The 27,500-nt window shown below is 47.9% G+C and overlaps 1 protein-coding gene across 1 annotated transcript in view; it reads left to right on the top strand.

The window, feature by feature from the left end:
• DROSHA (drosha ribonuclease III) overlaps positions 1–27,500 on the top strand; it is a 129,085-nt gene that overhangs the window by 9,655 nt on the left and 91,930 nt on the right. The window contains exons 6-12 of the mRNA XM_056108960.1: positions 6,565–6,675; positions 6,908–7,139; positions 11,122–11,263; positions 13,308–13,465; positions 16,436–16,516; positions 17,954–18,040; positions 19,995–20,081. Of these exons, the coding sequence (XP_055964935.1) occupies positions 6,565–6,675; positions 6,908–7,139; positions 11,122–11,263; positions 13,308–13,465; positions 16,436–16,516; positions 17,954–18,040; positions 19,995–20,081 (898 nt within the window). The remainder of the gene's footprint in view (positions 1–6,564; positions 6,676–6,907; positions 7,140–11,121; positions 11,264–13,307; positions 13,466–16,435; positions 16,517–17,953; positions 18,041–19,994; positions 20,082–27,500) is intronic.

Here is a 27,500-nt window from a genome sequence, read left to right as displayed (position 1 = left end):
GTGCAAAGCATCTGCCCAATCTCCAGAACAACCTAAGAGTCTGTCCCAAACAACCTGTGAAAAACGGAAGTAACCTGGGATATCAGACCTTACCGATTATGCAAGAGGAAACATCTTAATAAATTTCCCCAAATTGGAATTCAGAAAAGTTTTTCTGGACTCAAGTGATAATAAAATTATTCTTTAATAATTAAAAAGTGATTTTTTGGGGAAACCTTGGAAAGTAATAGTTTTGTTCCAAAAGTATGTTTTCGTGGGGGGGGGGTGGGGGAGTGGGGGAGAGTGAACCTGTAATCCATTAGAAAAATGACACTGAGGTTATTATAACCCTTAAGAAATTTAACCAGTTCTTTATCAAGTAAGATTCATGGTCTCGTCTAATGTTCATTCAGAACAGCACTTTGGAATCTGGTGGATTTGGGGTAAATGATTACATCTCCAGATCTGTTATTGGGCAGCATCCGCACATCTTTTTTAAACTTCATTGTCATTTTAAATAAGATGACAGTGTTTAAAATAAGAACAACTTCTTGCCTTGTTGGGTGGTGAAGAGGCGATTGAGATAATATATGTAAAAAGCATGGATAGATATATCTGGGGGCGACGTTAGTGCCTGACATACCTATCATGCACAGTTATTATGTAAGATAATGGTACCTATCACACATGATTAGCTCCTCTTTCATTGAGGCACCATGATTTATAATGTAGTTAATGACGGTTTCATGCCCACGTCGTACCAACACCACAGCCACCACCAGTGTGCACTTCCCTCCACCAGTAACCCAAGGTCCCCTTCTATGCATCCCTCTTCGCTTTAGGAATAATACATAATTATGACCTGATTTCTAGACTTCTTGAAACGGGCAGAGTATAAAAAATGTTGGAAAGCATTTAAGAATGAGAGAAATCAATGAAACTGAGAACTAGAACAATATTCATAAATGTAAGACTTCTTGTATGACTCATGATTAAACAGTGGTAAATCAAGAAAAGCAAGATAACACATTTCATTAGGTATAATAATTATAAGTATTGGAATAAAGGAGATTTTAAAATCGTAATATATTGGTAAAAGGACAGGTTTGTTTTGAAAAGTTTAAAACTTTAATGTAATGGGTTGATTTCTAAGAAAATGCAAATTACGAACTTCATACAAGAAGCAGAGCATTTTAAAGGTTCATTAACCAAAAAGAAAAAAGAAAAAGCTGAGTGAGTGCCTCCACAAATGAGTGTGTGTGTACAAAACAATCTCATGAATATATGCATGTAAAAATACTATTGAGTGTATTAACCAAGGTTGCATGGCTAAAGATTAGGTGATAATTAGGAAATCTGTAATTCTGTGTCAAATCTCTAAGGTGATTGTGGTATCTGCTGATTAGATATTTTAAAATCAAATTGCACAGGCCCAGAGAGATAGTACAGTGGGTAGGGCTCTTGCCTGGCACAGTGGCTGTCATGGGATTGATCCCTGCCATCCCATATGCCCCCCCATCCCCTCGACCCCCTCCCCCACACGTACCTCCAGGACTGATTCCAGAACACAGGGCCAGGACCTGAAACAACAACAACAAACACATCGGTAAACTAGAAGACGAGCACTCATGAGCTTTATAACAGGATGAGGAAAACAATTTCAAGGTGTCCTTGGTAGACACCATTTCAGAGACCCTGTCTTATTGTTGAAGCCTTAGGGTCTCCTCATCCAGGTGAGGACAGAGGCAGTGCCTTGTGCCTGTCACTGTTGTTTTTTGTTTTTTTGTTTTTAATTTAATTTTTATAGTGTTGTTCACAGTAGTTCTTTACAGATAATATTCAAACACCAATCCCACCACTGTGCACCTTCGCAGCACCGTAAGAGTGTGTGAAGATTGTCGTATTTCATCTTGGAAACATTTAAGCCCTTATATAAGAGATTACAAGCATGTATGATAAACTCAAACAAACGTGTGCTACTTTGCTACATCAGTGGCCATGTGTCCAGGATGCTCTGTGCCACTCTCTTCCAGGAGCTTTATTTCATAGTCTCTGGATCTTGGCCGTTGATGAGACTATATGGCGCCGGAGGCAGCTTGTGGGTGTGACTGACAAGCTACTGTAAAACTGAGGACTTGGGGGGAGGAGACCCAGTCCTGTTCCAAGTGAGCTGGGAGATCTCGGTCACGGGTTCTGCATACGTGGGTTTTTCTGCAGATTCCCCTGTAGGTGAGGCTTTTCCGAGCATTTGGAGAGTGGCCTTGGGCATAGTGGTGGTTGGGTTCTGGAGGTTTTTAGGTGTCGGGTTTCTGCTGGGGTGGGGAGGGAAACTCAACTCACTCCCCTCCGAGTTGCCTCAGTGAAGATGGCCTGGCATGGGGTCAGGATGTTCTGCCCATCACTGTTACAGAGCACTACACAACTGGGTTGTAAAGAAGTGAAAAAAAAGCTCACTTTCTTGACAGTCAGCTCCTAACAGCTGGTAGGTCTCCCAGGGAGGATGGGCGTTTTCTGGGAAAGGGGTGGTGAGCTGGGGCATGTGAGTTTGCGAGATCTCGATAACTTGCGGGGATGGTGTGATGGTTAATGAGATATAGAGGAGCTCAGGAAAGAGCTCCCAGCCAGAAATAACAAACGAAATGGAATTTGACGAGATTAAGTAGGAAAAGTGGGTCCCTGAGATCTACGGAGGTATTGAGGGCAGAAGAAAGTCAAGATGCTTTGTGGGTAGAGATTATAGGGCCCCACTTAATTAAGGCTGAGGATTTTTAATGTAGAATGCTGGAAATCTCTCTGGACTAGTAAAAAGGCCCCTGGAAATTGTTCCCCCTCCAAACACCACTTTCTTTGTTTTGAGGGCTGCATCTGGCAGTCCTCAGGGGTTACTCCTGGCTCTACACTCAGGAATCACTCCTGGTGGTGCTTGGGGGACCATATGGAGTGCTGGGGATTAAAACTTGGTTGACCACTGCAAGGAAAATACCCTACCCACTATACTGTCACTCCAGCCTCCAAACACCATTAAAAAAGAATTCTGTAAATTTTAAGTGAGACTTAAGTTGAACTGCTGGTTTGGGAACTATATAATGTGTCAGATTCTTTGGAGTAGGCAAGAAAAGGGACACAGGAATATTTGCCTTGGTATTAAATGGATATAGGCACAATAATTAAAATAACTTCATATGGCTATAAATAGACCACTAAACAAACTTTGGGTAAGACTCTACTAAGTTTATACCTGTCACAAAGTTGTTTTTTCAAGTCAGGAGGAACTGAAAGAGGGATAATGCAAAGTCTTGGGAGGGCAGAACTAACTAGATTTCTGCCTTGTACCTTGAGAGAGAGAGAACAAAAGTGTTTAAAAAATAATGAAAGGGAATATAAATATTTAGTCTTGGGATGGGAAAGCATTCGGAGCATAATACTCAGGCAAGAAGCATGAATAAAAATGAAACAAAACCCCAAACTCTAGATTTGATGATATTAAAATTGTATGTAGCACTGTATCACTGTCCTCCCATTGTTCATTGATTTGCTCAAGCAGGCACCAGTAACATCTCCGTTGTGAGACTTGTTGTTAACCACAAAAAAAAAAAAAGAATTAAAGAAAAAAAAAAAAACAGTACCCTAGCACAGAAGAAGGGTGATGATCATAATAAAAACCACTTTTTGAAGTGCCATATATTAAATGATACTGGTGTAGTTTTCAAAAGAACTGGGATGTTCAAATAAGTGAACAGGAAATGTGCCATTTCAGTAGGGGTTGAAAAATTCAAGTTAAACGAGAAAAAAATTGGGGGGAGTTTTTTTTTTTTTTAAAGGGGGGAGGGCACAATGGGCTGTGCTCAGGGATTATTCCTGGCTCCTGCACTGAGGGATTACTCCTGGCAGGGCCCAGGGGACCATAGGCACTACTGGGGATGGAACCCAGATGGACCCCGTGCAAGACAAGCTCCTTAATGGCCTGTACCAACTCTCTGATCCTTAAACGAGGAATCGTTTCACTAGAGTGGCAGAGCTTGATAGCAGGCAGACCAACCGGATGTGTGGAACTGGGAACTCAAATTCGGTTTGGATGTTGGTTCAGCCTGTACTGTCCATCTGTCTGTCTGTCTGTCTATCTGTTGAGAAGCCTTACACCTAAGAACTCGCTCTGTGGGAGCGAATCTGCCGAAAGTGCGGGAGTTCAGGTGTGTTGTGGCCAGGCACTGTCCAGTGGCAGAGGAAGTATCAGCAGCCTAGATGGTGCCCGCCTTGATGCCGGTGATGGCATGGGCAGAGACGAGGACACACTGCACGGGGTGGAGTGCTGCCCGTGAGGACACTCTCAGATAGGATGGTGGCCTAGGAGGGCAGGCTCCAGGGGTCCTGTTTTATGGTTTTGTTAAATGTGTATCTGTTCTGTTTTTTTTTTTCCTCCTTTCTCTCTCTCTGTTCTGGTGTCTTTGTGAAACGCAGTGTTGATTGCTGAGCCAGGTGAGGGATTGGTTTTTGTTTCCTTTCTGTTCATGCTTCATTGATTTTTCTGCAGCGGGCAGGTGTACATTTTCCATGATGGTGACGCTTTTTTCCCCTGGTGACAAAGCTCATAAAATACATTCTTTTATTTTTATTTTTATTTACTTATTTTTTTTATTATTGAAACACCATGAGGTATAGTTATAGACTTACAAATTTTTGTGCTTGGGTTTCAGTTATACAATGATCAAGTACCCATCCCTCCACCAGTGCCCATCCTCCACCGCCACGGGTCCCAGCTTCCCTCCCACCCCCCGCCCCCCCATCCCACCTTGCCTCTGTGGCAGGGCATTCCCCCTTGTTCTCTCTCTCTTCTTTTGGGGTCCTGTGTTTTGCAAGAGAGGCATTGAGTGGCAATCATGTTGGTCTATAGTCTACTTTCAGCATGCTTCTCCCACCCTGGGAGGATCCTCCCAACACCCTTTATTTGGTGCTCTCTTCTCTATCTGAGCTTCCTTTTCCCCTAGCACATGTGGCTGGCCTCCAAGTCATGGAGCAAAATAAAATACATTCTTAATATTTAAAAAGTTGTCTAGTTATGTAATCCTTGTAAAATCTTCCTAATTATCCATGCCCTTTCCTCTGACACACACACACACACACACATACACACACACACACACACACACACACACACACACACACACACACCCCTTTCCATGTCATGCAGCCAGAGGTAGTGGTAGGGCGGATGGGATGTGTTCATTTTTGATTGAGTTCTGGACAGGAGCAGTCTTGGCTCACAGGAGGACAGCGAGTTGTGGGGTGCCCAGCGGGGAACACGAACTGCGCAGTGTCTTGTTAAGCCTGGGACTCGGGGTTCCCAAGCAGCGTGACGGACAGAGACATGAACTCGATAATGCAAAAGCAGGAGAAGTTTTATTCCAGTATCTTGGGGTCAACTATCTTACACACAGGGTGGTCTCCTGATAGTGACCCAGACTTCAGGCAGCAAGCGGTTTATAGAGGGTTTGGTTACATAAGCAGTACATGCCTCATTTTTTTTCAGAATATTCTTACTTAGTTACAAAGGTAACAAAGGTATTTGGGCCAGTGTCTAGGGTAACTGTGGTCAAGCAATAGTTAAACAATAGTTTCCACTAGCAGTTTATGGTTACATATGCTACTCATTCTTTTAGGGTTAACAAAAGGCAATTTCTGGAGCATTGTGATTAATTGATTGAGCCCACTGGCTGAGCCCAGGAACTTTCCCAGTGGGTTCAGGTTGGCTAGTTACACATTGTTTCATTGCTGGGAAACCGAGACTGTTTCAGTTCTAGGAACTGAACCTGAGGCCTAGCAGATTTTGCTGATTTCTGACGCCTGTCATGGTGTCAGTTTTGCCCTTACACTCTTTCCTCGGTAGGGTTACCCTGGCTCTGTCTGGCCCCACCCCTTAGTCTTGGGCTGGAGCAATATCACAGCGGTAGGGTGTTTGCCTTGCATGCGGCCGGCCTGGTCTAGCCAGGTTCGATTCCTGCGTCCCTCTCAGAGAGCCCGGCAAGCTACTGAGAGTATCTCGCCTGCACGGGAAAGCCTGGCAAGCTACCCGTGACGTATTCCATATGCCAAACATAGTAACAACAGGTCTCACAATGGAGACGTTACTGGGCCTGCTTGAGCAAATCAATGAACAACGGCAGGACCGTGCTACTGTGCTACCCTGTAGGAAGTTCTCCCTCCCAAGTATGTCTTCCGGGATGTACCTTTGCCAGTTTTGTTCTTAGAACTTCAAGCCTATTGACACAGGCTTGTTTTTAATCCTCAGTGGAGTCGGTGCTTTGGAGGGTTAGCATGGGGTGCAGTGCTGGTTGACTATGTCGTTAGCCCTGTGTGGCTTTCCAGGAGGGTTAGTTAGCGATGCTGTTCCTGGTCCACGCTTGGATCGTGGTCCTTAGGCGGAATTCATAGCCAATTCAGGCCCTTATTTTATGAAACCTTCTCCTCCCCCCACCCCTCCATTGACAAAGCAAGATGTGGAGGGTTGAAAACTGGAGTTTTCATTGCCAATATTTGTTGAGCTGTGGAGGTTTCCAAATTCTTCCCCCCACCGTCTTTCTCTTGCAGGAGTTACGGTTTGCCAGCGACTCCAGAACCCGCCGGATGCGCACCGGAATTACCTGGGGAGATTATTAAAAATACAGATGCCTGGGCCCCAGCCCCAGAGACAATGAATCAGTAAGTAGATCAGGGGTTGGGCCTGGGAATTTGTATTTTTAAAAACGAGTATAAGTGTCAGGTGATTCTGGTGCCACCAGAGTGGAGTTTGGGAATCTTGCCTTGCCAGACAGTGAACGCAGTGGTTTGTCGTGGTATCTTGATTTTGGGGGAGACAGGGATTAGAACCGATGCATACTTTCATGGCGGAGGGGCAAGTTTAATAACCAGGCTTCTCTGCCCCCTTTTCAAGTCGTTCCCCAAGTAGGGAGAAGAAGAGAGCTCGCTGGGAGGAAGAGAAAGACAGGTGGAGTGATAGCCAGGGCTCCGGCAAGGAGAAGAACTTCACCTCGATTAAGGACAAGGAGCCAGAAGAGACGCTGGCTGACAAAAATGAGGAGGAGGAGGAGGAACTTCTGAAGCCCGTGTGGATCCGCTGCACCCACTCCGAGAACTACTATTCCAGTGACCCCATGGACCAAGTGGTAGGTGGGATGGGTTTGGGGGGCAGGGAGACAGTGTAGACGGTTCTCTCCACCTCAGCACTATCGGGTCTGGTGATTCTTGGTGCGGGTGGCCCTGAGCCGTGGAGGAGGCAGCTCTGTGCCCCAAACCCTCATCAGACACTGGTAGATGCCCGCTGGGGTGGGGAGCAGGCCATAGGGGAGCTGGCATCAGAGACAGAAGCTGTTGTTCTGGAGCAGAGGGGGGCGCTCAGTGCCTTTCCAGGCGCCCCGTTCTGACATTCGTTTGCACATTGCTGGCTCTGACACGGGTGGTGTTGAAAGCTCTCTTGAATCAAATTGCTTCTTACTGTGTGTGTGTGTGTGTATGGGTGTGTGTGAGAGAGAGAGAGACAGACAGACAGACAGACAGAGATTGATCTTGAATTGTTTTACACATTGTATGTATGGGATGTGTGTGTTTCTGTTTGTCTCTCAAGTTGTTTTGTAATTTGTGGTGTGTGTGTGTATGTGTATGTGTGTGCGTCCATGCGTGTTTCTCACCTGAGTTGCTTTATACAGTGATTTGGGGTCTATGTGTGTCTTCAAATTGCTTTATACAGTTTGTGGGGTGTGTGTGTGTGTCTGTGTGTTTCCACATGTAATCTTTAGGCAGCTTGTGTGTGTGTCTGTGTCTGTGTGTGTCTCTCTTGCCTGATTTCTTTATGCAGCTTGTGTGTGTGTGTGTGTCTGTGTCTGTGTCTGTGTGTCTCTCTTGCCTAATTTCTTTGTGTAGTTTGTGGTGTGTGTGTGTGTGTGTCTATGTGTGTCTCTCTTGCCTAATTTCTTTACACAGCTTATGGTGTATGTGTGTGTCTATGTGTCTGTGTGTATCTCACCAATTTATTTATGCGGCTTGTGGTGTGTGTGTGTGTGTGTGTGTGTGTGTGTGTGTGTGTGTCTCGCCTAATTTCTTTATGTAGCTTGTGGGGTGTGTGTGTGTGTGTATCTGTGTCTGTATCTATGTGACTGTGTGTCTCTTTTGCCTAATTTCTTTGTGCAGTTTGTGGTGTGTGTGTCTGTGTTTGTGTATCTGTGTCTGTGTGTGTCTGTGTCTCTTTGTCTGTGTGTCTCTCTTGCCTAATTCTTAATGCATCTTGTGGTGTGTCACGTGCGCACGCGCGCGCGCGTGTGTGTGTGTGTGTGTGTGTGTGTGTATTCCTTCTTGAGAAGTGGGAAGCTGTGAGCGTGCCTCTGGGTCTGCCTGGAGTGCTGGGACACTCCCAGTGAGTGTGGGCTGGTTCCCCGGGAGCCAGCACATGTGCTCTTAGGAGCTGGGGCAGCCGCAGCCACCCCCCCCCCCCCCCCCGCCTCCTCCTGGACCTTCAGACCTTGTTCTTTTCCCGTTTTGCTTATGTGAGCCTGGGCTGGAGCGATAACACAGCGGCAGGGCGTTTGCCTTGCGCGCGGCCGGCCAGCCAGCCAAGCCAGGTTTGATTCCTTTGCCCCTCTCGGAGAGCCCGGCAAGCTACCGAGAGTATCTTGCCCACATGGCAAAGCCTGGCAAGCTCCCTCTGATGTATTCAGTATGCCACACACAGTAATAAGTCTCACAATGGAGACATTACTGGGCCTGATTGAGCAAATTGATGAACAACGGGAGGACAGTGCTTATGTGAGCCCCGTTAATTGTATTTTTGTTGTTGTTTTGGGGCAACATCCGTTGGTGATCAAGGTATACTTGGAGCTCTGCACTCAGGATTTACTCTGGTGGAGCTCAGGGGACCATATGGGGTGTATTCCTTCCTCCTGTCGGAGCTGGGGATTTGCTTCCCAGTTTTTTTTTTTTTTGCATGTATTGAAAACTCTAGTCAGGAAGGAAAGGCTGGTAGACCAGAACCCAGTGTCTGTCTTGAGTTGGGTTGAGAGAATGAATGGTCAGCCAGCCTCATCTGCTCGGGAGGCCTGCCCGGGGCCAGGTGAGTCTAAGGCAGGCGGACACCGTCTTCGTGGGGCAGATCGATTGATCTGCTCCCGTTTGACCCATATGCCCGTAAGGGCTCTACTCACTGGGCGGAGAGCACTCATTTGGATCTTAGAAACACTTGGGAGGCAGGTCAGCCTGGGCAGAGAGCAGGGCCGGGTGGGAGACATGAAGGAGACATCGTGCCTGGCCGTGCTGTAGGTGTGTCCCTGTGGGGGAGGAAGGCTGTGAAGGCTGTTCTTTTTCCTTTTTTGAAAAATTTTTATTTTCATAAGGTTGTTCACATTAATTGATTGCATTCAATATTTCAACACCAATCCCACCACCAACACACCTTCCCACCACCATTATTTTGAATTTTCCCACCACCATTCAGGCCTGCCTGCCGGGGCAGGTAAAGGTAAAGGCCCTCCCGTTGATCATCGATTTGCTCGAGCGGGCCCAGTAACGTCTCCATTGGAGACTTTGTTGTTACTGTGTCTGGCATATCGAATACTCTCGGTAGCTTGCCGGGCTCTCCGAGAGGGGCGGAGGAATCGAACTCGGGTCGGCCATGTTGGCCGCTTGTAAGGCAAACGCCCTACCTCTGTGCTATCGCAGATGCCGGATAATTTATTTACTATTGCTTATTATGAATATCACGAGAGGTTGCTGCACCTCTGGATTCTAAAATTGTAAGTGGTTGGGGTCCAGAGACATCTCTGCGGGGAGCTAATCCATTTTGAGATTCTTTTGGGAGTCTCTGGATCAAGGCTGTTGACAAGCTGAGATGGCCCCCTGAGGCAGATCCTGTGCATAACAGCCAGGACCCCAAGCTGGCAGGGAGACTGGAAGGGATGGCCTGTCTCTGCTGCCACCATGTGGCCGCAGTCTTAGTCCCCGTGTACCTGGGTTTTGCTTCTAGAAGCATGTGGCCACTGGAGCGGACAGAGAGGGCACCTCCGCTCCATCTGAGGTGCCCGGATGGAACTGGCTTTGTACAGGGTCCAGAGAGATCTCCGGCGAGCTGCTGTCTTCTGGGATTCAATGCTGTATCTCTTGTGGAGGCTGTTCTTTTTTTTCTGTTTCCTTTTGGGACACACCCAGTGATGCACAGGGGTTACTCCTGGCTTTGCACTCAGCGTTACTCCTGGCGGTGCTCAGGGGACCATATGGGATGCTGGGAATCGAACCCGGGTTGGCTGCGTGCAAGGCAAACACCCTACCTGCTGTACTGTTGCTCCAGCCCCACAGAGGCTGTTCTTTTTTTTTTATTATTTAATTTTTTTAAAATTTTATAAGTTAGTTCACAATATTTGATTACATTTAATATTCAAACACCAATCCCACCACCATTATACCTTCCCACCACCAAATTCGGGACATTTCCAAGCCCCAATCCCTGTGGCAAAACACAAGCAAAGTAATATATATTTTGTATTGTCTGTTATGAAGAATTGCTGAACATGCTTACAAAAAAGTGTTCATATAAGAAACAGTGTGAAGATTGTTCTATTTTGGCAGGAGCCATTGAGACTGCCGGGACTGGGTCCCTTGGGGCGGGTTGGGGGCTCTCACCCGTCCCCCTCTGGGGTGCCATGGAGGCTATTCTTGATGGGAAACGGTGGGTTTGTGTGGAGCAGGGGTTATCAGGAGCTCTGCCTGGACATGGTGTGTATGTTCCCAAGCAGGGTGTCAGGTTTGCGGAGAGGGAGGGGGGTGAGATTTTTTTTTTTTCCTATGTGGGGCCATAGAAAAAATTCTGAAGCTTCTTTTTAAAAAATTTTTTATTTATTGCTTTTTCAATTATACCTGGCAGTGCTCAGGGGTTACTCCTGGCTCTATACTCAGGAACCACTCCTGGCAGTGCTCAGGGGACCATTTGGGATGCCGGGGATTGAACCCGGGTTGGCTGGTGCAAGGCAAATGCCCTCCCCGCTGTACAATTGCTCTAGCCCCTAGTTCTGAAGCTGAAACTGCAGCCCGGGAGTGTTGGTGCCCCCGCGGGCTTTGCTGTCCCTGTGCTGTCCCAGCTGCTGAGCTGATTCTTTCTCTCCAAAGGGGGATTCTACGGTGGTCGGGACCAGTCGGCTTCGGGACTTATACGACAGGTTTGAGGAGGAGCTGGGGAACAGGCAGGAGAAGGCCAAGGCTGCCAGGCCTCCGTGGGAGCCCCCCAAGACCAAGCTGGATGAGGATCTCGGTGAGTCTGAGGTTGGGGATTATGGAATCCTTTGAAAATTTAATTTAATTTTTTTTTGGTTCTTGGACGACACCGGGCTGTGCTCAGGGCTAACTCCTGGCTCTGTGCTCAAGAATCACTCCTGATGGGGCTCAGGGGACCATCTGGGATGTCCAAATAGAGCATCTCAACCTTGCAGGGGCAGTTTCCAGAACTTCCTTTCCATCTTACACCCTGAAGTGTGTGTGTGTGTGTGTGTGTGTTTTGTGTGTCTGTGTGTGTGTCTGTCTGTATGTGTCTGAATGTGGTGGGGCAAAGGAGTTTGGGCTATACCCAGCTATGCTCAGGCGGAGTTGGGGAAACCACATGTGGTGCCTGGAATCAGACCAGAGTCAGCTGCATGCAAGGCAAACTGCATGCAAGGTAACTCCTTTGCGCTTGCGCTCTCTCTCTCTCTCTGTCTCTCTCTCTCTGTCTCTCTCTCTCCCCCTTTAAATTCTGTGCCCCCTAAAAAAAACTCCAGAATCATCTCTCCCCCTCACGGCCTGCCCTCCGGCCCTGGCTGCTGCTCTGCTTTGTCTCACAATTGTCGTGCCTTTAGGCAGCTCGTGTGAGTAGAATCATACAGTATTTGTCTTTTTGATGACGGTATTTTGTAGTTCTCGGTCTTCCAAGGACTGACTTCTCCTGTCGCGGCTATTGAGAGAAAACAAACAATTAAATTTCTTTTTTTGCACGGCAGAGCCTGGCAAGCTACCTGTGACGTACTCAATATGCCAAACACAGTAACAACAAAGTCTCCAATGGAGACGTTACTGGGCCCGCTCGAGCAAATCGATGATCAACGGGAGGGCCCTTACTTTACTTTTACTTAATTTCTTTATTTTTTTGGGTCACACCCGGTGATGCACAGGGGTTACCCCTGGCTCTGCACTCAGGAATTACTCCTGGTTGTGCTTCGGAGACTATAAGGCCCTCCCGTTGATCATCGATTTGCTCGAGCGGGCCCAGTAACGTCTCCATTGGAGACTTTGTTGTTACTGTGTCTGGCATATCGAATACTCTCGGTAGCTTGCCGGGCTCTCCGAGAGGGGCGGAGGAATCGAACTCGGGTCGGCCATGTTGGCTGCGTGCAAGGCAGACGCCCTACCCGCTGTGCTATCGCTCCAGCCCCGGAGACTATAAGGGATGCTGGAAATCGAACCCAGGTTGGCCGCGTGCAAGGCAAACGCTCTCCCCGCTGTGCTATCGCTTCAGCCTCAAACAATTAAATTTCTTAGTCCAGCGTTTGGCCCTGGGATCTGACATGTGCCATACCCCAGTACCTCTCATACAGTATTTTTCTTTTTTTTTGCCAGGGGGAAGGGGCTCACCTCTGCCTCAGTCTCCCCATTCTCATCTTGTGCTTCCTCTGTGTCTCCTTTTTCATCCCTCCCCAGCTCTTTCTCCCCCTGCAGCCCCACCCCGCCCTCATTTACGCCATATCCATGCCTGGACCACCTGCACCCCTTCCCAGGATTGTCAGCCTTGCGCCCCCCCATCCCCCTCTCCCAGTCACAGCATGCTGGAATGGGGAGCCCAGTCCCCTCATCCTGTGTGTTTTGCCTTTTTCCTCTGGTCTTTTTTTTTTTGTCTTTTTTTTTTTTTTTCCTTTTTACTGCCTTGAGTTTCTTTCTGGGAATCATCGTTTTTTTTGGGCTGGAGAGAGAGTGCAGGGGCTCCAGGTGTTTGCCTTGCCTGTGACTGACCCTGGGTGAACCCCAGGCACTGACCATCATCATCCCCAAAACACTTCCAGGAGTGACCCCTGAGCACAGAGCCAGGAGTAGCCCCTGCGTGGCCAGGTGTGGTCCCCCACATCCGGATGCATCAAGGGGCCTGGCTTCCTGTCCCGCCCAGCTGGACTCAGGCTGCGTGGGATGGGCCGTTTCCCATTCCTTGGTGCTGCTGGGTGCAGCGCGGGGTGGGCCAACTGAGCCAAGAACCCGCCTCCACGGAGGACCCCTCCCCTCATCCCTGCCTCCTAACCGCTTTTCGTGTCTGTACCCCCCTCACCCACCCTCAGAGAGCTCCAGTGAGTCCGAGTGCGAGTCAGACGAGGGCAGCACCTGTTCCAGCAGCTCCTCCGACTCGGAGGTTTTCGATGTCATCGCAGAAATCAAACGCAAAAAGGCCCATCCCGACCGGCTGCACGACGAGCTTTGGTACAACGACCCCGGGCAGGTGCGCGTGTCTTTATGCTCTCGCCGGGGCCAGTGGGACACCCACAGGTCAGGGGTCTTGGTCGTTCACCCCAGTGCTGGTTTCATTTCTGCTGCAGAAGCACTCAGGCAGCCGTGCCTTGACTCACTTTTGATGATGTTTGTCAGTTCCTGGTGGGGCGCAGGGTAATGGCACTGCATTAATACACAGTGGAAAACGGAGGGAGACAAGGGTTAGGATGGGAGAGAGAACTTCTGAAGGTCTTTTCAAAAAGCAGCTGGCCTGGAATGTATCTTGAAGCAGTACAGAAAAGTGTTTTAAGTCCTACAAGACTTCATATTTCTTAGTGGCTAATATTGAATTCCTTGTAAGTTTCCATCCTTGGTAAGCCTGTTTGAACTTAGGATGAGATGCTGGATATAATCATTCAAAGAAAAAAAAATACAATTTTTTTCTTTTGATTTGTTTTAGAACCACATGGTGGCGATGCTCGGGCCTTACTCCTAGCTCTGCACTCAGGAATCCCTCCTGGGGGTGCTTGGGGGACCCTCTGGGGTGCCGAGGATGGAACTGGGGCGATGTCCTTGCAAGGCCAGCACCTCAACCTCTGTACTATCTCTTTGATCTATGGAAAAGACTTTTCGGATCCTCAGAGATTTGGGGACCTGAGAGATAGTGCAGGGGTAAGTCACTTGCCTGGTCCGCAGCTGCCTTCAGGACCATCCCTCTGGTTCCCTCAGCACTTCTAAGAGTGACCTCTGAACAGAGAGCCAGAAGTGGTGCCCGACTATCAGCGTGTGGCCCCCCCAATACACCCCCCCCCAAGAGACACACATGCGCATACGCGTGACTGCATACTTGCACGCACATATGCAGGTTCACATTTGCATTTAGACCCCAGTTCAGCTTTGTTTTTTCTCATTCACATATGTGAACCATCCCATGTTGGGGCTTCCCGTGTTCCTGGAGCTCATGTAACGCAGTCTTCAACCTTCTCTGCGTTTTCCTGCTGCTGGAACCTCACTCGGATGCCATCCTGCCCTGGCCCATCCAGCACTTCCCACTGGGTCTCTTTCCTGAACCCTTGCAGCCTTAGGGGCCCCTTTGTTTGGACCCTCAGCCGCATGCTATTTCCCATTAGGATGGCGAAAAGTTTCGCGTATGCCCATTTTTCTCCTTCTGTGTAAAGTGCTCCCGAGTCCGCCTGTCCTCCCCCTTCCTCTCAGAGAGACGGAGCAGGAACGCAGTGCTCCCTGGAGCCTCCCGTTCCAGTTCAGGACACAGCAGTGCACCGAGCTCAGGGGACTAGGACGGAGAAACAACCGGAGGAGTGTGGGAGGTTTCCTGGCCATGGGGTCTCGACTCCATCCTGCCTGTAGCTTTCTCCTCAGGCAGCCTCGACTCAGCCTCTCCAAGCGTTTTCTGTGTTTGTTCCTGCAGAACTGAAAGCATTTTGTGCTCGTGTTGGGCGTGTTTCCTGACCCGGGAAGTAGCAGGAGCCGTACCTGTCCCTTCTCTCAGACCCCACCGACAGTTTGCAGCTTTTTTTTTTAAATTTTATTTTCATAAGTTTGTTCACATTAATTGATTGCATTCAATATTTCAACAACAGCCCCACCACCATTATGCCTTTATTTCAAATTTTCCCACCGTCATTCGAGTCTGCCTGCCAGGGGCAGACGCTAGATAATTTATTTACTATTGCTTATTGTGAATATCATGAGAGGTCGCCGTGTTTCTAAAATGATCGTGTGTGGACCTGGTCTCTCCGCAATTGGGTATCTGAAACTTGGACACAACAGGCCCAATCCACTGGGGCAGGGAGGCCAGCCTGGAATTGGGGGGTGGGGGTGGAGAGGGAGTTTGAAGGTCATAAAATTGTAAATGGTTGGGATCCAGAGACATCTCTGTAGGTGGTTGCTAATCCATTTTGAGATTCATCTGGGAGTCTCAGGCTCGAGGCCGTTGATGCGCTGAGATGGTGCCTGGAGGCAGATCGTGGGTGTGACAGCCAGGACCCCACGTGGGCAGGGAGACGGGAAGGGCTGGCCTCTCTCCACCGCCACCAATTGGCCTGGAGTCTTAGTCCTTGAACCGGTGTACCAGGGTTTTCTTCGTTTGCAGCTTTCTTGGTTTGGGGGCGTCTGTTCCATCTTCAGAGCCTCAGATGCTCCTGTGACCTTCAAACACTCTCCCCCCTGACCCCCATTCCGGGCTGGCCTCCCCGCCCCAGTGGATTGGGCCTGTTGTCCTGTTGTGTCCAAGTTTCAGATCCCAATTGCAGAGAGACCAGGTCCACACATGATACTACAAGAGCAAAGGAACTTTATTACTAGCTCAAGCTAGGGTCCAAGTCTCATCCAACAGAGTGGAGTCTTGACAAGGACCTGACGCCAAATCACAAGCAATTTATATCGGGTTGAGAGTTAAGAAGCAGTTTATTGGTCTATTTTTAGCATTGACCCTATTACAATGGTGGTCAGCAATTAGGCAGTGGTTAGTAACAGTTTCTAAGAAGGGTACAGTGACCCTTCATGACCAGCCAGACCCAGCTGCCCAATTCCTTATCTTAGCAAATTACTTGGGCTGGAGCGATAGCACAGCGGTAGGACTTTTGCCTTGCGTGCAGCCAGCCAGGCTGAGCCGGGTTCGATTCCTCCGCCCCTCTCAGAGAGCCCAGCAAGCTACCAAAAGTCTCTCTCCCGCATGGCAAAACCTGGCAAGTTACCCGTGATGTATTCAGTATGCCAAACACAGTAACAACAAGTCTCATAATGGAGCCGTTACTGGGCCCGCTCGAGCAAAATCGATGAACAACGGGAGGACAGTGACAGTGACAGTGACAGCAAATTACTCAACTGGGAGTTTACCAGCAACTGCAAGTCTTGCTTTGGGGAAACAGAAACTGAGGCCTTGCTGAGACTTACTGTTAGCTGCAACTTGTCATGATGTCAGTTTCGCCCTCACACGTCCCCCTTCTCTTTCTGACAGATGAACGATGGCCCGCTCTGCAAGTGCAGTGCAAAGGCCAGGCGCACTGGGATCAGGCACAGCATTTACCCCGGAGAGGAGGTAACCGGGTGGGGTTCTCACATCAGCGGGTGCCCAGGTCCAGATGCTGCAGCCAAACGTTGTTGATAGACCCTTATGCCCTGGGACTGTTTTTATTTTATTTTTTTATTTGATTGGTGGTGTTTTTTTTTTTGGGGGGGGGGGGTTTGTTTGTGGGAGGTAGGGGGTGCCCACCCAGCGCTGTGGGCTCACTCTTTTCGCTACTCTCTGACACTTGGGTGCGACTCGGGATCATATATGGTGCCAGAGGGATGGAACCTGGGTTGGTTGCATGCCTACATAGTGAAAGTCTTACTCCCCGGTGCCATCTCTCCAGCCTGGTAATGGTCTTTGCATATTTCTTATTAGCCCCGTCACTGCTAATTGAAGAAGGAAAAGTCTTGGGTTTTCGTTTGTTTGTTGTTTGTTTGTTTGGGGGCTGCACCCGGTGGTGCTCAGGGCTGATGCCCGGCTCTGCACTCAGGCATCACTCCTGGCGGCTCCATATGTGGTGCCAAGGATCAAAGCTTGCCCTGTGAGAGGCAAGCACAATTTGGGGCCAGGAAGGACGGGGAGGGTAGGCGCTGGAATGAGAGATGTAGTCAAGGAAAGCAAATTGAAGTTGGGAAGATTGCTCAGGAGTCTGGTCACAAGGCCCTAAGTTCAAACCCCGGCATTGCTGGGGGTGACCAGGCCTCACTGGGTCCAAGCTGTGCCATGTCACTGGGATCTGAACATTGAACTGTCCAGCCCAGTTGGGCAAATTTCAACAGAGGACCCCAGGGAGTTCCAGAAGAAAGAAAAAAGGCTCCTTATTGAAAATAGAAAAGGCATATTTGAGTGGTTTTATGAAGCATCCTAAAACTGTATATGCTGTAATTTTAAAGTATTTTTATTTTTAATTAAAACATTTTTTTCTTGCTTATTTATGTATTTATTTTTTTGCTTTTTGGGTCACACCCAGCGATGCTTGGGGGTTACTCCTGGCCCTGGTGGTGCTTGGGGGACCATACGGGATGCCCGGGATTGAACCTGGGTCGGCCGTCTGCAATGCAAACGCCCTACCTGCTGTGCTATCGCTCCGGCCCCTTTAAAATATTTTTATCTTGAATTTCTATTAAGTAATTCTGGAGAGGGGATCTTACTCTTACAAGATGCTCAGCTGCTCTTGTAGCCCATGAGCACTTTCCTTTGAGGCCCGTGAGATACTTCCTTGGTTTGCCTGCTACTTCCTGTCCCTAATCTTTTTTGTTTTGTTTGAAGACCATGCCCGGAGGTGCTCAGGGATCATTTCTGGCGGGGCTCAGGAGACCATAAGGGGTCTCAGGGTTCGAACCCAGGGCAGCTGCATGCAAGGCAAGCGCCTTATGCATTGTCCTATTTCTCTGGCTCTAGAAATCATATCTTGAAGTACATTCTGCTGTGTTTCCCCTGATCTCCCTTCTTTGTCCTCCGTAGGCCATCAAGCCCTGCCGCCCCATGACCAACAACGCCGGCCGCCTCTTCCACTATCGGATCACGGTCTCCCCACCCACAAACTTCTTAGTAAGTGGGCCTTGAAGCTCGGGTCTCATAGCCAGCAGGTCTCCTAGTGATGTAACGAGGTTGGATATACGGGAATAGATTGAAATGTGGATGGGTTAAATTCAGATGCAGGTCTGAAATATTCTCTTGTGATTTTTGTGTTTGTTTCTTTTTGCCCACATCTGGTGGAGCTCAGGGCTTGCTCCTGGCTCTGCATGTAGGAATCACTCCTGGCAGGCTCAGGGGTATATCGGGTGCCGGGATGGAACCTGGGTTGGCTGCACGCAAGGAATAAATGCCTTACCCACTGCAGTGTCTCTCCGACCCCTGATGTTCTTTAAGAACATTTTATTCTCATATTGCTATCATGACCTTCATAACAACTTCTATTTTGGCTTCCTCACACTGTGTTCCATTTCGTACCTTTGTATTTTTTTCCTTTTTCTTTTTCTTTTGTGTTTTTGGGTCATACCCAGTGATGCTCAGGAGTTATTCCTGACTCTGCTCTCAGGAATTATTCCTGGTGGTGCTGGGGGACCACATGGGATGCTGGGACCTGGGTAGGCCACGAGCAGGGCAAATGCCCCATCTGCTGTTCTATTGCTCCAGCCCTGATACTATTTTTTAAAAAAAATTTGTAAATATTTGCCTTATTTTGGGCTAGAATGATAGCACAGCAGGTAGGGCGTTTGCTTTGCATGCAGCCAACCCGAGTTCGATTCCTTTGCCCCTCTCAGAGAGCCTGGCAAGTTACTGAGAGTATCCCTCCCGCATGGCAAAGCCTGGCAAGCTACCCGTGATGTATTCAATATGCCAAAAACAGTACTAAGTCTCACAATGGAGATGTTACTGGTACCTGCTCCAGAAAATCGATGAATAATGGGAGGTCAGTGCTATAGTGCTACAGTACCTTATTTTAGATTTGTGCCCTGGGTATCACATGATAGCTCATTTCTTTCTTTTTAGGGGGAGTGCGGTCACACCCTGAAGTGCTCAGGGCTGACTCCTGTCTCTGTGCTCTGTGCACCACTCCTGGGGTGGGTTCAGGGGACCATATGGAGTGTCAGGGGATTGAAGCTGAGTTGGCTGAATACGAAGCAAGCTACCTACCCACTGTCCCATCACTCCAGTTCCATGTAGGTAATTGCATAATAGCCACTTGGACCTCTGGAGTTGGAAGAAGCCATGGGACACTCTTGTCTTCTAAGTCAGTAGAGAGAGGCCAGAGATAGTACAGTGCGCAGGGCGCTTGCCTTGCGCATGGCTGCCCTAGGTTCAGTGTGGGATATGTGTGTGTGTGTGTGTGTGTGTGTGTGTGTGTGTATCACTGTCCTCCTGTTGTTCATCGATTTGCTTGAGGAGGCACCAGTAATGTCTCCATTGTGAGATTTGTTGTTACTGTTTTTGGCATATTGAATACACCATGGGGAGCTTGCCAGGCTCTGCCATGTGGGCGGGATACTCTTGGAAGCTTGCTGGGCTCTCTGAGAGGGACAGAGGAATTGAACCCGGGTTGGCCATGTGCAAGGCAAACTCCCTACCCACTGTGCTATCGTTCCAGCCCATATCTATCTATCTATCTATCTATCTATCTATCTATCTATCTATCTGCACACACATATATATGTATATATGTGTGTGTATATATATAAATAGTATATATCTGGTTTATTCAGAAATATAGTTCTTTAAGAATAATATGGGTGCTGTTGTGGACATTCAGTAAAGTAGGGCCTAGAAAATGAAGCCATCCAGTCTCCATAATTGACACTCTGCAGTGCCTCTGTCCATGGACGATTGCCAAAGCCAGAGAAGTACACTGAGCAAGGGAAACAATTCACTTTTATAACTGGTGTTCACAGGACATAGAGTCCCTTCGGTTTTCTTCCCTCTCCGTGGCGTTGTGTCCCGACGGGTTTCTGCACGTGGACACCCGCCACCGGTGTCATTCATGCTCTCGCTGCTTCGCTTCCAGACCGACCGGCCGACTGTCATAGAATATGACGATCACGAGTACATCTTCGAAGGATTCTCTATGTTCGCTCACGCCCCGCTGACCAACGTAAGTGTGTGCACATCGCCCGGCCTTCTCCTGGCCTCTGCCTGTCCTCACCTCTCCCTCCTTCTTCCTCTCCAGAAGTCAGACACATCAGATTTCCTTTTGCTCTGACTCCGCGGTCACATTCACTTTGCCTCTCGCCATGTGCTGCAGGAAGTGTGACATCTGTGCTAATGAGTCGCAGGTTTGGTTCCCAGCAAATGGTGTCAGTAAACATGTGTCAGGATAACATTTTGAGGGTGTGAAAGATGGGGGGAAAAGGAGGGTAAACTGTCAGAGTCACGTGGCCGGGCTATTCTGGGTTTGGGTGTCCTTCAAAAGAAAGTTGGGAAGTTTTAAGGAGAAGCTCATGTTTAGTCTCTGGGAACAGAAAAAGAGCCCGTTTAGGACATCTGGAACCTGAACTATTTTCATCCAGCCCTTTGCTTTGGGAATACGTCTTCTCGGTCTGACATGCAGATCTCCTCGTGGTAGTTTTATGTGGGAGGTAAAGGTTGCCTGGTTGGGAAATGGAACCCGGAAGTGCTTTACAGATTCCATTTCCTGCGGCTGCCAGCTGGGAGCGAACTGCCAGCCAGCTCTGGGAGGGCGTGTCCTGGGATACTGTCCTAGTCTGGATGCCATTCTTGAACTTCCTGAGTTACAGCCGTATTACAGCCACATGAAAATAGAATGTTCTGTGATCCTTGCAGGTTTGGTTACACGAAGTTACTTCTGTCATCTGGAAAGTCATTTTGGAACTATTCCCTTAAAATGGGCAATGCTGCCAGAAGCTAGAGTAGCCGTCAACTCCCTGCCCAACCTTGGTCCTTGGCAAGATCTTTTCTCTCTTCCTTAGTAGACACGATTCCATTGTGTCCATATTAATTTCAAAACAAAATGTTTTCTTAATGATATTTTTTTCCATTCTAAGTATGTTTATCCTAGAGAAGTTTCTTTGAGAGGATGATTGTGCTATAAAGTCACTTGGGCCAGGTAGCAGAGCGCTGGAGTGGATAATTTTCTGATTTTTTTTTTTTTTTTCTTTTTCCCCCTTTATTTTATTTTATTTTTTTTAAAGTTGTAGATTTACAATTTTTTGTGCTTTGGTTTCAATTATACAATGATCAGATACCCATCCCTCCACCAGTGCCCATTTTCCACCACCATGGATAATATCCCTCCCACCCCCATCCCCCCATCCCCCCGTCTCTGTGGCAGGGCAATCCCCTGTGTTCTCTCTCTCCTTTTGGGTGTTGTGGTCTGCAAAAGAGGCATTGAGTGGCAAACATGTTCAGTCCATAGTCTACTTTCGACATGCATCTCCCCTCCTGGGAGGATCCTCCAAACATCCTTTATTTGGTGCTCCCTTCTCTATCTGAATAGCCCTTTCCTCTAGGATACCCGGCTGGCCTCTAAGTTATGGAGTAATCCTCCTGGTGCTGATCTCAGCTATTCTTGGGTATTAATCTCATACTTTGTTACTTTATATCCCCCAGATGAATGCAATCTTTCTATGTCTATCCCTCTCTTTCTGACTCATTTCGCTTAGCATGATACTTTCCATATTGTACCACTTGTATGTAAATTTCATGACTTCATTTTTTCTAAGAGCTACATAGTACTCCATTGTGTAGATGTACCAAAGTTTCTTTAACCAGTCATCTGTTCTTGGGCATTCAGGTTTCTTCCAGTGTCTGGCTATTGTAAAGAGGGCTGCAATGAACAAACAAGTGCAGATGTCACTTCGACTATACATTTTTGCCTCTCTGGGATATATTCCCAGGAGTGGTATTGCTGGGTCAAATGGGAGCTCAATTTCTAATTTTTTGAGAATCGTCCATACTGTTTTCCAGAAGGGCTGAACCAGTCGGCATTCCCACCAACAGTGAAGGAGTGTCCCTTTCTCGCCACAACCACGCCAGCATCGGTTGCTTTTGTTCTTTTGAATGTGGGCCAGTCTCTGAGGTGTGAGATGGTATCTCATTGTGGTTTTGATCTGCATCTCCCTGATGATTAATGATGTAGAGCATTTTCTCATGTGCTTTTTTGCCATTCGGATTTCTTCTTTGAGAAAGTTTCTGTTCATTTCATTGCCCCATTTTTGGATGGGGTTGGATGTTTTCTTCTTGTGGAGTTTAACCAGTATTTTGTATATCCTGGATATCAACCCCTTGTCAGATGTGTATTCGGTGAATATCCTTTCCCATTCTGTAGACTGTCTTTGTATTTTGGTCACTGTTTCTTTGGAGGTGCAGAAGCTTCTTAGTTTAAGATAGTCCCATTTGTCTATCTCTGTTTTCACTTGCTTGGCCAGTGGCGTGGCATCTTTGAAGATACCATTAGCTTCAATGTCATGGAGGGTTTTGCCAACTTTATCTTCAATGTACCTTATGGTTTCTGGTCTGATGTTGAGGTCTTTAATCCATTTTGATCTTACTTTTGTACATGGTGTCAGGCAGAGTTCTGAGCCTTTTTTTTTTTTAATGAGATACACCTGTCTGTGCTTAAGGCTTACTCCTGGCTCTAGGGATCATTCCTGGTTGGCTTGGGGAAACATGTGGTGCGGGGCATCAAATCTGGTTGGGCACATGCAAGGCAAGCATCGTGTGTGCTGTACCATCTCTCAGTGAGCACAGGCCTTGTTTGCAAGAACGCCAGTCTTGGTGCCACATGGTTGGTGGACTGAGAGTAGTCTAGGAGCACTTTAAGTGTGGCCCCCAAACCAAAAGAATTAAAAAATGACTTGGTAATACCTCTGGCATTGATTTCCAGGGAATACTCTAATATAGAAAAAGGCATATGGGGGCTGGAGTGATGGTCCATAGAGTAGGGTGTGTGCCTTGCACACGGCTGGCACAAGTTCGATTCCTTGCATCCCATTTGGTCCATATGGTCCCCCAAGCAACTTCAGGAGTTAGTCCTGAATGCACAGCCAGGAGTGAGTCCTGAGTATTGCAGGGTGTGACCCAAAAAGCCAAAGAAAAGGTGGAGGGCAAGGATGTTTGTAATAGTGGAACATTCTTAAATATTCATTATAAAAAGGCACATGGAGGTCTTGGAATTTTTATGGGTTCTTTGCATTTAAGAAAAATGTCTCAGTTAGGCCCTCAAGCTCGGTTTTATATTAAACTTATTGTTCTGGAATGGATGTCAGAGGGTCCAGAGCTTGAGTCTTCCGATTAATTTTTTTTTTAAATCAAAAATGGATTCTCAGTATTTTTGTGAACTAGAGATATTTTGAGTTTTATTAAGTCCTCCGCTCATTGCTTTTGTCGAGTGTTGTTAACACAAAATTAATTTCAGTTGTTATAAAAGCTAGGGCCAGAAACATTCCCTGCTTTGGCTTAGATGTATCCATCACTCTGGTTCTCAAAACTCGAGGACTTAAATGCAGTGAGAAAGATAAGCTCCGTCATTTCCAATCTAGATGTTGATCAAATAAATGTTCGTGATGTTGATGAAAGAAATCAAGTTTCAAGCTGTGTAGTCCAGTTCAGAGAAATTAGATCCATCAAAGGCCTTTTGAATTTGAAATAGCCTCCCCAGCAAAAAAGAATGATTAAATTGCTTTACTGATCTGATTCACTTTCTTGCCAGGGAGAGCGCACCCACCAACGGGGCATGCAGATGAGGGCGGTGCCGGAATCTCTGCCAAGTCGACTTTGACCAGCCCCCTCTGGGCCAACTCGAACCGAAGTGGCTTGAAAGCCTTGTTGGCCGAGCAGTGCACATTCTAGGAAAATCTGAGCCTTTGATATAGTGTATTACTCTGACTTAATGCTCATGGCTCTTACCAAGGACTTCAGCAACTTAAATGACAGGAGTGTGAGAATTAGATGCAGAGGGTCCAGAGAAAGAGAGAATACAGTGGTTAGGGCGCTTACCTGGCTACCTTGCACACGGCTAAAGCAGATTCGATCCCCAGCATCTCATATGGTCCCCCAGCACTGCCAGGAGTAATTACTGAGTGAAAGCGAAGAGTAAGTCCTGAGCTCCACTGGGTGTGACCGCCCCTCCCCTCCCCCTCCCCCCCCCCCCCCCCAAACTGTATCACTGAATCACTGTCATCCCATTGATTGTTGGGTTTTCTCCTCCACCTCTGCTGGTGCCCCCAGTTTTCCCTTGGGATGGTGATACTGGGTGCCATGCTTCATGCTCAGGTTTTCTGCTATACACCTGTGTCCCCAGGTGTACTCAGCCTCTGTGAAACTGGCTTGTCCTCCTGCTTGGTGAGGAGGTACCCGGAGGACCCCCTCCCCACCCCGTAGAATTTGTTTTATTCATGCTACTGTCATGTAGCTGGTGGCTTGCACCGGAAACCTAGAAGTGATCCCCTCGGGGTTTTTGTTTGTTTTAGAGCCACACCTGGTAGTGCTCAGGGCTTATTCCTGGGTGGTACTCAGGAATCACTCCTGGCAGGGCTGGGGGACCCTGTGGGATGCTGGGGATCAAACCCGTGTTGGCCACATTTAAGGAAAGCCCCTTACCCACTCTTTTATCTCTCTGGCCCCAAATAATTAAGAAAAAAAAATTTTTTTTTCTAGGACTAAGGCAGAACTTATATAATGAGGGCTCAGAGTGATAGTACAGCGGGTAGGGCATTTGCCTTGCCCGCAGCTGACTCGGGTTTGATCCCCGGCATCCCATATGGTCCCCCAAGCACCGCCAGGAGTAATTCTGGAGTGCAGAGCCACGAGTAACCCCTGAGCATTGCTGGGTGTGACCCAAAAAGCAAAAAAAGAAAATATATAATGACCTTATTATGACCTCACTTGCAATTGGTTTAGAAATTGCTACCACAAGAAGGTTAAAAACGGATTGCCTACAAAATGAATTTCACTCATTTAGTTCTGGAACTCCTAAGAACTAAATTTCATTACTGAGAACAAGATTCCAGTAGATGGCATAATAAGACTATTTTTATCTGGCCTTCTTACCGTTCCTTTTAAAATTAAAATTTGTCTCTTTCTGATTGCTGGAGTTTATAAGAATGATTACATCGCTATAGAATCATCCTATGGATGGATTGAGTGGTCAGATAAGCCTATTTAACACGTCTCTAGAGTTTTGGAGTCTATTATTTTTTCCAGCTAGTCAGCTAAACCACTGTAGTGAACTCTCACCCTCCCTCTCTCATTCTTTCATTCATTTATAAATATTCTTAGGGAAAACCTCGTATGTCCAAGCACGAGGCTCGTGTCTGCTGAGTCTTGGTAAAACAAGACAGATATGGATTGATTTCTTCTCAGGCATTCTTTTAATTTTACATAACTCTGAGTGTTAGAATAGGAAATGAGAGATGTATACTCTCGTGGCTTAGAGCTGGGTCAAGAAAAATTCTTCCGGGGCTAGAGCGATAGTAACAGTGGGGAGGGCACTTGCCTTGCTTGCGGCTGACCTGGGTTCGATCCCCAGCATCCCATATGGTCCCCCAAGCATTGCCAGGAGCGATTCCTGAGTGCAGAGCCAGGAGTAACCCCTGAGCATCGCCAGGTGTGGCCCCAAAACCAAAAAAAAAAAAAAAAACCCTTTTTCCTTCCCTTTCTCTTTCTCTTTCTCCCTACCTGGCAGTGCCTAGAGCTTACTCCTGGCTTGGTGCTCAGAGGACTCTCTGCAGTGCCAGGGATCTAACTGGGGTCGGCCACATGCAAGGCAAGAGCCTTAACGTTTTTCTCCCCAGCTTAACATTATTTAAACACTGTGATTTGTGGTATTGTTTATAATACAGTCGTTTCCAGGTACCAGTTCTGCCACTAGTGTGACTGAGTGTCCTCCACAAGTGTCCCCAATTTTCTACCCACGCCTGCCCCCCTCCCAGGCACAACATAGTTTACTTTGTATTGGTTGTTACAACACATGCAGAATCCAAAGTACCTGCATCAATAATTCCCTTTGTGTGGGGCCTGTTGCAGGGATGAGCAGGGTGGCATGCATTTGCGGGCTCTCTGAGGTGGCACACGCATGCTGGCTCTCTGAGGTGGCACATTCGTGCCGGAAGAGCCTTAACGTTTGTCCTGTCTCTTAAGCGCCCAGAGCAGCCCCCGGCCTCCAATCCCTGTCTGTCTACCTGTTGCTGTCTATAGGGTCCCTCAATGTCTCTTTCTTTTCCTTTTTTTTTTTTTCTGTCTTTTTTCTTTTTTTTTGTTTTTTTGGGCCCACTCGTAGCAGTGCTCAGGGGGTTACTCCTGGCTCTGCACTCAGGAATTAGCCCTGGTGCTGCTTGGGGGAATCCTATGGGATTCCGGGGATCGAACCCAGGTCGCCCGTGTCCAGAGCAAATGCCCGACCTGCTGTATTGTCGCTCCGGCCCTCTTCCTTCCTTTTTCTGACAAAGAGGCCTGCTGGTGCATCTCACAGAGAAGGCTACGTCAGGGACTATATGTGAAGCACGGGAATAGTCCCTGGGTCAATACATGTTTGTTAGTGATGATGGCTTTTTTTTTTTAAAATTTGTGATTCCTGGGTATTTGGGATATTTCTTTTCATTTTGCGTTTGGTGGGGGTGTTGGGGGGCCCTACTCAGTGGTACTTGGGGGCTGCTCCCAGTTCTTGCTCTCTTGGTCGCTTGCTGTGGCCCTCAGGGAACTCTGCCGTACTGGAGATGGGAGCACAAGTGGCCACGCTGCGGGCAAGCCCCTTCCCCTCCCAACCCTCCAACCTCCCCCCCCCCTCCCTGTGCCGTCTCTCCGCCTTCCAGTTAGCACCATGGCTTGTGGCACTGGAGCTAGAGGGGCCGGTGAGATGCATGCACCCAGTGGCAACCCGCTGCCCCTCGGAGATCCTGGTGGATTAAAAAAAAAAAAAAATCCAAGACCAGGGCTGGAGCAGTAGCACAGCGGGTAGGACCGATCCAGGTTCCATCCCTGGCATCCCATGTAGTTTCTGACCCCTGCCAGGAGTGATCCCTGAGCGCAGAGCCAGAAGTAAGCCCTGAGCACCACCGGATATAGCCTATGAAAATAAGTAAATAAAAATCTAAGACCACTTCAGTTTTCTTGTGGTCTTAGTAATTCTTTATTTTTTCTTTTATTTATTTATTGTTATTTTAAATGTTAAATCACTTTTATTTATTTATTTATTTTTTGGGGTGGGGGGGGTCACACCCAGCAATGTTCAGGGGTTACTCCTGGCTCTGCACTCAGGAATTGACTCTGGCAGTGCTTGGGGGACTATATGGGATGCTGGAGATTGAACCTGCGTCGGCCGTGTGCAAGGCAGACTCCCTACCCGCTGTACTGTCACTCAGGCCCTGGTTTTAGTAATTCTTTAGAAGTCGTGTGTTCTGCTGTGGTGGGCGCTTGCTGTGTTTGTGCTGCCTCTGCTGGTACCGTCTCTGAAGCGCCTCCAGTAAGCAGGTTCCTGCTGGCTGGGCTGGCGAGTACTTGCCCTTCAAATTCAGCAGTGGGGGAGAGCTGGAGAGATAGCACAGCAGGTAAGGCG

This window comes from Sorex fumeus, unplaced genomic scaffold (genome assembly GCF_029834395.1).
Source record: "Sorex fumeus unplaced genomic scaffold, SorFum_2.1 ptg000240l, whole genome shotgun sequence".
NCBI classification, from domain to species: Eukaryota; Metazoa; Chordata; class Mammalia; order Eulipotyphla; family Soricidae; genus Sorex; species Sorex fumeus.
Note: the sequence above shows the minus strand (reverse complement) of the source record. Positions and strands in the feature narration are given on the sequence as shown.